The following is an 11,095-nucleotide window of genomic DNA, read 5'->3' on the forward strand; positions in this document are numbered from 1 at the left end:
TTTTGAAATGGAGTTTTATTGATTTCGTGTCTAAAGATTTTTATTTACGTTTGATAAGTGAAAGGGATTCTAGTAATTTATTTAGCTAAATTTTGAGACTTTGATCAGTTTAGTTTTTAAAGTAAGTTACACGTAGATTTGGCAGATTCTATTTTAGTTATTAAGTTAACTTTGTTGGGAAATCTGGATTTTTAAAAAAAAGGTTTACCTTATATTTCTAAAACTATGATACATTTTTGGGATGATTTTGGATGATTATGATGAATTATAGGTCGTCTAGTGTTTGTTGAAAGTTGAACTTGATGATTGTCTCAAGTAACTTCGGCAGTTAGTAATTATTCTAAGTGGTATTTAATTGAAGCATAGGGAACTTCTCAAGAGTGATTTTTCCTCTGAGAGCTTTAGAATTTGAAGGGTGATTTTCCCCTGAGAATTCATTGTATAAGTTTAACTTTATTGCTCACTGAATTTAATGGGTGATAACCCCACATAATTCCAGTTCTTTATTCATTTTATTTTAAAACTCAAAGTATTGCCTATGGTGAATTATCCAAAGTTCCCCTTTATATTGTGTTATATTGGCAAGTCGATCTCGTCGTTTACGCGTTTTTCTTTTGTGTCGTGTTTTATATTTGTTCAAATGAATAAATTTAACTTCAGTTCAAGAGTCTGACTCTTGAACTGAAGTCCAAAGACTTATCGTAATGAGACACAAATTCAGAAAGTTAACAAATTTATTCATTTGAACAAATATAACAAGAGTCAGAGTCATGGTCAGCGTCAGGGTCAGAGTAAAAGTATTAGAGCTAATTAGGTCAGATTAAGTTATGTTTTATTATGGGTCACTTAAGTTTCTTTGCTGATAGGAAATAATCAGCTGGTGGCACCGCTAATGGGAAAAAGGACTTTCCCACTACAATATTTCTCTTTTCGTGTGTGTCAGTTATATTGATATTTATAAAGCGGATTAATATATACTAAAGTAATAATTACATGATGTTTTCAAAATTCTGTTTTGCGCCAATATACGGCAGTAAACAAGGCTTCTATCCTGTTTTTGTTGACATAGGTTCAATATACTAGTAAACATCTTTTTCAAGCTTATTTCTCTATCTTAGAACCATTTTAACAAGAGCTTGTGTCAAACAGTAATGTGAAATAATTGCTGGCCACTCAGCCGTGGCTCTTTGAAATCAACAAGATTTGTCTGGCCCTTGAGCTAAGTCTATGCAACCTACTGGCGTCGGAAGCAAAATGAAAGTGGGGAGGGGGGGGGGGGGCTAGACTAATCCTCAGAAATATTGAGAAAAAAATTAATTCCCAAAATCATGGAAATCCTAATCCGTGGTGGTGGTGGTGGGGGGGGGGGGGGGAGTATACATATACATTGTACTTCCAAAAGAAAAAAAAATTACTTACCCATTTTTTTTTCTTCAAAATTCATGAAATTCCTAATCCGGGGGGGGGGGGGGGGCTAGTATGCTTCTGAATCCAACTTCTCAATCTTTCAAGGTAAATCCTGCGAGAAAAAGTGGGGGGGGGGGCTGAACCCTCTACCATACTATGTTTCTAATGGTTAGGTATAACTTTGCAAAACAAGCTAAGCCCCCCCCCCCCCCCCCCCCCCCCACCGGTTCCGACGCCTATGCAACCGGTGCATGTTTCGCTTGAAACCGCGTCATTTTTAACTTGTTTTGACGCAAGAAATAATTAGCTACGTCCAACCGAAAGTCTAATGTCTTGTTAAGGTCTGACAACACGTTCCTCAAGAATCTTTTTTGTATCTCCTCGTAATAAAGAGTTCCAATAAAAAATATTAATTTTATAATTACTTTTTAAATGATAAAAATTTGTTTGGATATGGTTATATGTCTAGATGGTCGAGTGGTTAGAACCGTGGCCGCTTACTGCCAGAAGCGTATAGGTTCTAGAGGTCGTGAGTTCAAAGCCCCGCCCCGGCGCAGATACAGTTATATTATAGTGAATTTCGCTGTGGGGTTAATGTATTTATTTTTATATCAGCAATTCAAGTGTATTTTCAAGAAGATAATATAGGAAATTGCATACTCTAGTATTTTGCAGAATTGCCTGGTAAGGTACCCTAATTTTTTGCAAAAAGGCTTGTCAAAGTAGTAGTAAACCATTAACACATTCCTGGAAAAAGTTATCTTAAATTGAGGAACATGTCGTCTGACCTTAAAATGGCTCTAAATTATTCATTTTAAGCATAAATAAACAGTTTTTAATGTTTAACACATTCATTTAATTTTCTGGAATTTTCCCTTCAACATTCAAAATGAAAAAAAATCTTTGTTTACTACAGCATCGAATGATTTATTTTTGAAGTCGTCGTGTCAATAACTGCCGTCAATTGAAAAACATAATTTAATGGAAAAACAGTAGAATGTAAATATATAGCAAATAGTTGTTAGCCCTGTAACTCGCTTACAACTCAACAAATGACACTCAAATTTTGGTTGTCTATTAAAAATGCTTTACTATAAAGCATTGTAAACATTAAAATCGGAAAAATAATGTTTGAGAGATATCTTTGGTTTACAAACAAATTTTGACAAATATTCAATCCTTTTTCGAAAATTTGATAATAGAGATATTCATAGGTTGGAAAATTTAATCATTCTTTTCACAAAACAATGTATTCTGCAAACTAAAATGAAAACATCAAGGCTAAATGTAGAAAACATTAAGAAATCTATAACCAGAAGACTGTTTATTGAAAAACTTTTGCTTCTGAAAAACTGTAATTAACATTTGTTTGATATTTATTGGAAAGATATATTTCAACGTTTGGAACATTCATCACTATCTTTATTCTCTCCTTAATGTCCCTGTTTCTTCTTATTTTTTTTTGTTTTTTTTGCTCTGTATCTTTGAATTTTTCCTTTTCCATTTTTTTTCTAAAAAGAAAACCATTTTTCACATATATATTTATACCACAACCTGTTCAAATTATATCGTTACTATTCTGAGAAGTAATACATATATGTACATATATACTTTATGTCAAAATATTGATTATATCTATCAAACAAATACTATAAATTTAATGTATATGTATACATTGCAACATATATTTATATAAATGTTTATGCTATGGTATGTGAATATGTGAAAGTTCAATTAAAAAAAAAAATTAAAAAAAAATAGTGAGTTCGATTTATTTCTGAAAAATACTACATATGTTTTATCACACTACCTTATGAAAAATCGGTGGGTCGTTTCCGCACGTGGAGCAGAAACTGTCGACCCGTACCGAAACTATTCCGTCATTTTCATTGGTAAGGAAATTGAAGCTGTGCATGTTTTTCAAATATCTGATCATCCCAGTTCCTTCTGCTTTGAACTGGTCTTTTCCTGATTTTGTCCAAAAGTCCCATGTAGCGACTCCGTACCTCAGGACCAAGTGTTCATTGTTTGGGTCAAACTCAACGTTCAAATTTCCGTAGATGGGATTGACGTACAGACCTATATACTCGGTTATGGGCCTTTGTGGGTTGTTTGTGTTGGAGTACCCCGTGTACTTTGGCGCCGTCAGTCTGTCGCAGATAGATGACGCATCAAGCCATGGCGTCACTCCAAGTGCGACGTCAGACAGGAAGTTGTGCAACAAGACGCGCAGGATATAGTCGTCGTCCTCGCCGTTCATGGAAGTGAACACGCCAATATTCTGAGAGGGGAACAGTGTGATGAATGACCTGTAGCCGTACGTGCTGCCAGCGTGTAGGAGAATGTCGTTGTCTGCAATCAACACATTTTAGAATGAATAAACATTTTTAAAAAATGAATGTTTTCGATTTTCTCATCTTGTAAAAAAAACATCGGAAGAAGTTAATCTATTTTCATTTTACATACTTCTATAAAGTCCTCGCTTCCAGCCAAGCCCATAGCCATTTTCAGTGGTTGGGACCTCCTCATTTCCAAAGTGTGTGTTTACCGTGGTAGAGGACAGTTTTCTGTGTTGTTGGTGTAAGGCGTTGAAATTCGCTAAGGTCATGAACTCGTTACCATTCTTGTCCGTGTTACTGAGGTGAAAGTTCATGTATTTAACCATATCCACTGCGTTCGACATGATGGCCCCTGAACCTGCCCAGATCCCCCATTTCCTATTAATCAAAAAAAAATTCTTAAGGTTTTTTCCTTTTTTTATGCAAAACAACTATCTGCACATGTGCAAAGTGTGCAAGCATTTACGGAATTTTAACTTATCTCGCCCCGGTCACAATGTAAAAGTCATTATCTCTCTCTGCGAAAATGTACAAAAAGCTCAAGTTCATGTACTATTCCAAAATTTTCAAATTTCTTTCGAAAAATAAACGTAGTTCAACTATACGTATACATGAACTAAATTAACGATGAAACGTTTATGTCTATATTTTTTTTTTGTAGTTATATAATTCTTATGAATTCTTATGAAACGAATACACTGTTTATCAACGACAACTGGCAGACCTTAGGGCATAGATAATACCAAGTTGTGTAAACACGGCAAATTTTAACTCTGAAAAGAAGCATGAAAGTAACAGCATGTAAATATGACGTCAGGGGGGAGTAGTTAAAGCATAAAACGTCGGCCAGGAATGTTAATTTTGTTATCGGTATTTTCTCTGCTTTTCGCAATACACATAAAATTGAATTTCTATACACGTGGGTTCGTTAATCATCATAATAATTCTGAAATTACATGAACTTGATGTAAATGTAAATTAAGGTTATGAGAATACCAGCATGCATTTCAGACATTGTGAACAATTTTAAAATAATCAAGTTGAAGCGATACAGTAACTTTCATACATAATATAACTTTAGTTTGAACGATCGTGGAAAAAAGACAGTACAGATTGATGCTGAAAACAAGTAATGAAAGGAAATGTTTGTATAAACATACAGGACTAAAATCTATCTTTTTAAAACCCAAACAAATACAGTAATTGCCAAATTCAAGATTATGTAGACTTAACTTTAAATCTGAAATTATTTCGCGACCTACTTGCTGAGTTCCAGCGGAACCGGTACCACCGCCTTTGGTTTGGATTTCGGTCCTTTATCATAACCCTGTGCAGCGCCCGAGAGATCCGCCAGAGTGGTTATAAACGTGGATGACGTCATGCCAAGACGGTCGAAAATTTCCGACGTCACTAAATTTTCCCACGGCTCGTTGCCCAGTCTCTCGGAGAGGTAGGAAGCAAATCCGTACATCATGTTGGAGTACAAGAAGGACTTCCCGAACGTCTTCACCGGCGTAATAGCGGCAAAACGTCTACACAATAGAAAGATGTTTTATTGCTCTTTAAGGTCAAGATCTAGTAAATGAAAGGTGCCTACAAGTTTATGAAATTCAGGATATAAATTCTTTTAATGATCTTTGTTTCATAGGGTGTACCGGGGCCTAAAGTTTTGATAAACACAAGGAAAAATTATGTTTTAAACAACCATTTTCTATGAATTATAAAGAATAAAAGTAACAAATCTCGGAGTTTTGTCCATTTTTGACTAATGAAATAAATCTAGAATGCCTACAGTCTTTCCAAAAACGGCACAAAACAAGTTTTTGACCTCCTCTTTAAAATGATGGCAAATTGAATGTGGGTACCGGTGTTATATAGTGCCGTTTCCCCCTAGCCATCTTTCCCCCCGGAAAAATGGCTATATAGCAGTTCGTCCCCCCGGAAAAATGGCTATATAGCAGTTTTTCCCCCACGGAAAGCTGACTATATAGTGGGCTTTCCCCCTTTTTATAGCCAGATTACCCCCACGGAAAACCTACTATATAGTGGATTTCCCCCCATTTTTACTTTCCGGCCATGTTTATTGCGGACCATTCGTGACAATAATTTGCAATAACTGATATGATATTAATTTCTCACATAAAAGGATAATTATGGCATTTATTAATACATACAATAAATTACATGGTTTTTCAACCCCAAATATGAACTAAGGCATGCGCCTTCATAACATGCATGTGTCATCATCGTTTATTTCACCTGTTCTCACCCCTTTTTGGAACACCTTTTCACGGATTTCAGAATACCTCGAATTTTTTTCATCTAATCGATGCTTATCTACAGTTTTGACTTCGACGTTATGAACACGTGAGAACACTTTTTAGTGAAAATACGCCGGTTTGCAATTGGAAATTTAATTTTCCAATGTATTACCATCAATGTATAAGTTTCTCCCAGGGAACTAACTGACCAATCTTTACTTAATGTTGTAGAGGAAGGGAATCAAAAGTGGAAATGTATCACTCCCTTCGTTCAAAAGGCTACCAATTTTAAATTTAATACCGTTAGAATTGACGATCTTAAAAACAATTATATATTTCTTCTTCTAAATATCAAACGGGAGACAGGATGCAATGATATGATGAGAAACTGAAATGTTTTAGTTTTACTTTGATTGATGGGGTTCTAAATCATGGTTAAGGGGTATTTTAATTATGTATTAACAGCATTTGTAAAGTTAGTGTTTACCATTTCGTTTTAAAGATACGTATATTCATATTTTTAAGCACATTTCTACGAAACGAGAGATATTATGATGTAAACATTTTAAAATACATTGAAATGTCTTCACAACCAGAACAATGTCGGTATCTTTGCTGGTTACTTTGGAAAATGTGAAATGGAGCATGAACTAACTTTATGTTTATATTGTGACTCACTATTTGCTAATTTTTCCACTTTTAAGTTTGCAGCGTGATTTATAAATACAGCAAAACTCTTTTAGTACGAACACGGATATAGCGAATTCTCGGATATAGCGAAGTTTTTTCGAGTCCCCGGTAAAATGCTTAACAAATCTTTGCAAAATTTTATAGTTATAACGAATTCGGATATAACGAATTTACGGATATAGCGAACTGATTTTGAGTCCCGTTAAGGTGAATACTAACGAAATTTAACACCTTTATAACGAATTTCTTTACTGTTTAAAAACATTTGCACTACCATTTAACATAATAGTTTGAATGAATTATTTTATATATTTATTTTATATATTTTTTTCAATTCTCAATCCGTTTATTAAAGGTATCAAAGTAGTGTTTTTTTTAATTTAAGCATCAGTTAGCAAAAGATACAGTCTGGTGAAAGAAAACATGTATATAGCGAATTCGCTATAAATATTATAACGAATTCGTTATACGGATATAACGAATTACGGATATAACGAAGTAATTCAATTGGTCCCTGGGACTTCGCTATAACCGAGTTTTACTGTATACAATTTTGAAAACGATGCTATATAAATCAAGATATATGATTCAATTACCTAAAAAATGTATACTATTTGTTTCATATTTTTGCAATAAAGATTTACTTGTGTACCATATTATTTCTTCGAACAATTAAACAAGGGTAATTAAAAAACAAAAAAACAAAAACAATCAATACATATATTGTGATGAGCTGACTTTTTTTTTTAAATATAAGCTTTTTCTTCTAATCAACTAACAAGTAAAAAAGTCGTATATATGCGCTTAGGTTTGTTATTTATTTTTGATTTCCGGTTTCTCCTTTTATGAATAAAAGTTCATTGATTTATTTATCTAATTATTTATTATATCATTAGTCATCTTATGAATGGATTAAATGTTTTGAAGAATAATGAATTTTACCCGCGTACCTTTTTAAAAAATTTTGTTCGTAAATTTAAAAAAAGCAGAAGAATTAAACGTAATTTTCAATCATTTTGATAAAGAAATATATGAGTGATTGTGTATTTTTAAATGATGTTTTTACTTTTAAATGACCGTAAAAATATGTTCATGTGGTCATCTATAGTTTTTGAGATATGGGGCTCTAAAACATACATATTCTTTATAATTGGATTTCATACATCGGGCTCGAAACCAACAAAGGCTCCTACCCTGCATGGGGGCTTAAATTTTCGGTGTCATCTACTAGTGGTATACCACTATCACTTTGAAAATATGGTTAATTGGTCATCTCTAGAATTTGAGATTCGGGTCCACACTTATAGAACACTATTCAATCATATGGGGTTTTAAACATCGGGCCCTGAAACATCAAGGGCCCCTACCCTGAGGGCTGAAATTTTCATCTTTAAGTAGTAAACCACTGCCACTATAAAAATATGGTGATATGGTCATCTCTAGTTTATGAGACATTGGACCCTAAAGAATATGCACTATAATTTTCGGAACATGGGAAACAAAATTTCTCTAAAACAGAGGTTTAGCCTGGATGAAATTTTCACAAATAGACAAACAGTCTGATAAATTTATCAAGAAATTCTTAAAACATTCTCGTTTAATACAATTTCAGAACACAGAATTATGTATATAAGTGTATAACTTGTAAATCTTTTTTCGATGAATTACCTAAATTAAGTTCTAGTTGTAATTCCGTTACACACATGTTCAACTTTCAGCATTGTCTATAAAAATAATAAATCGGCAAAACGAAACTTAACCTGTACAGATGAATGCCGATATCGAGTATGCAACCTGGGAGTGTAGAAACATTGATTTTAATCCTTACTGGATTTCCATAAATAATTTTTATAAAATCTGAACCAAAAAACGTGAGGGAGAAACCCTACTATGGGGGAAAAACTACTATATAGTAGCTTTTCCCCCCGGGGGAAAGGCTAATATAGTAGGTTTTCCGGGGGGAAAAGCTACTATGGGGGAAAACTGCTATACAATACCGGAATTACTTTTCCCGTGATTAATTATAGAATGTCAAAATATTGTTTTGCTTTCTACAAAATTCCTTTAAAGCCGTAAAATACGGGAAAAGATCCATCAAATCAATTATAACGGCATAATGGTTCTAGCACCAAATATACACTCTGAAATTATTTTTTGAAAAAGTAAATTAATGTAGATTGTCTAAACAAGAAATGGAAAAAGCTTTCTTTAACTGTTTGCATAGATGTTGCAGCTCTTTGAGTTATCGTAAAATTAGCAAAGATTACAAGCACAATTAATCGTATAAACTTAAAAGAGAACAAACATTTCGAAAAAAAAAAACCCTCTCTCTGCAATAAGAAGCACCTACTGTTGGAGGTTGGCCCTGGTCAGGTTCTGGTCCAGCCTGAGATTGGTATGGTCAGGGACTCCCATCCTGTGGGCCAGAATGTCCACCACCGTGGCGGAATCCGTCCGCTCTTGATCGACGAAGACAAATCCCGGGTCCATCATGTCTTTTACCTTTGTGGTTAGGGCCAAACTAAATGGAACGTAAACGTTTAATCCTTTTCTTGTTATTCTAAAATACTATGACTTTTTACAAAAATATGAGAAAGCATTATATCGGTACTGTCCAAAATAATTAAACTAAAAAACAACTAATTTAAGCGTACACTTTGTTTGTGGGAGACTGTATTTTTTAACCTCGTCTGTAAACAACTAAATACAAGAAACAATTGATATTTCTCTACTTATCCAAGACCGCCAATAATTAATGTAAATGTGGTAAATACTAAGTAAGATATTTTAAGCATAAAAACTCAAATACTGTGTAATTGTGCATAATATTCGACGTTGCAAGGTCCTCATTCATCATTGACTCAACCATTGCAAAATATGTTATCAAAATGTGATGATATGAATGAAATGCTCGTATGAAATAAGTCAAGTATTCAACAATTGCCAAGTCTTTCTGTTTATGATAATCGATTAATGATAAGCTTGTGTAAAACAACATTTATATTGTATTACATTTAGAAATTCAAAGTACTTTTCATCTTCCATTTGTTTGACCAGCAATGTTGCCGCAAAGGATTTGGATATGGAGCCGATCTGGAAGAGTGTTTGTTCTGTGACGGGAGTGTTCGAATTGACGACGGTCTCCCCGTAACCTCTGGCGAACAGCGTCTGGAAATCCTTCACAACGCTGACCGTCAGCCCCGGAATCCAGGGAGCACAGTCCATCACCTTCAATGAATGTAAGAATAATTGAAAGTCCGATTTACCCCATGACAAATGGGATGAGTGATTTACAACTGCCATGTGATATTGATTACATGATAGCGTACATGTATTTATGTAGTCATTTCTACTTAAATATCTATTAATACTTGTACAAATGTAAACGGACGTGAAAAGGCGGAATATATACAGTTAGTTGAAATAGTGAATCCCCTACAGTATTGCTTGTTGGGTTTTTTGCAAAACGGGATAACATTTAAAAAGCTTTGCGTTAATCTGAAACTGATCTAAAATTTTGCATATACATTCAAAAAATGTTTAAAAATAAATAAATAAATAAATACCACAAAAATTACACACCTGTTGCAAAGTTTGATCCACCGCATCTGCATATTCAGCGGGTGTAATAGAATAGGAACCCGGATAATAGCAAGCCAGTACCAGAAACACCAAGCTTATACAGCGACCGTCCATCCCGATTTATGAGGTCTCTATCACGGTCCTTCTGAGCGCCACACTTTATATATGTTTAATATATACGCCAATACGTCATAGGTGAGAAAAATCCGGTTTGGGTTCAATTTAAATCGTTCGCTCTTATTGTAGCAACCACAACAAATTACATTATTTTGACAAGTCCCCAACCTATGGTACTCGGTACGCAAACATATCTGATACATAAAAAAATGATATCAAGCAGAGATCATTGGCTAAATTAAAGAAAATGGGAGAAATTGTTAAAAGGTTCAAAGTATTAGAGCGTTTTATAGCGCATGTAACCAATTATGCATAGGAAGCATTTCATCTTATGTTATGAATCATGCATTCAGCTGAAACAAACAAACAAACAGTAACCAATGGGTGACACACTTTAAAAGCGACTGTAATTGTTAGTTAGATCAAGACCATACCACACGGACCGAGTTAATGGATACAGTATTACACTGACACCAACACACTGAACGAACGCTGATCCCTTCAATTGCAACCATAAATAGTATTTTTAACTTTATTTTATTTGTTTTATTCTTTAATTGTTAAATGGTACATATACGGATCTCAGTCGAGACTAACATATAAGAATGACAATTTCACACCCCTGTTAAAAACTTTAATTTGAATCCGGGGACTAAAACCAGTAAACTTGTATTTGAATCTACATTTAAACCACTACTT

At 34.1% G+C, this 11,095-nt stretch overlaps 1 protein-coding gene across 1 annotated transcript; it reads right to left on the reverse strand.

The window, feature by feature from the left end:
* Positions 1-2,309: 2,309 nt before the first annotated feature.
* Positions 2,310-10,506, reverse strand: LOC136276256 (uncharacterized). The gene is made up of 7 exons (XM_066087786.1): positions 10,280-10,506; positions 9,729-9,925; positions 9,048-9,218; positions 5,009-5,278; positions 3,874-4,124; positions 3,218-3,759; positions 2,310-2,918 (listed from the first exon to the last, which is right to left on the reverse strand). The coding sequence occupies exons 1-7, from the start codon at positions 10,391-10,393 to the stop codon at positions 2,841-2,843; spliced, it is 1,623 nt and encodes a 540-aa protein (XP_065943858.1). The 5' UTR covers positions 10,394-10,506; the 3' UTR covers positions 2,310-2,840.
* Positions 10,507-11,095: the final 589 nt, after the last annotated feature.

Source organism: Magallana gigas, chromosome 6 (assembly GCF_963853765.1).
Source record: "Magallana gigas chromosome 6, xbMagGiga1.1, whole genome shotgun sequence".
NCBI classification, from domain to species: Eukaryota; Metazoa; Mollusca; class Bivalvia; order Ostreida; family Ostreidae; genus Magallana; species Magallana gigas.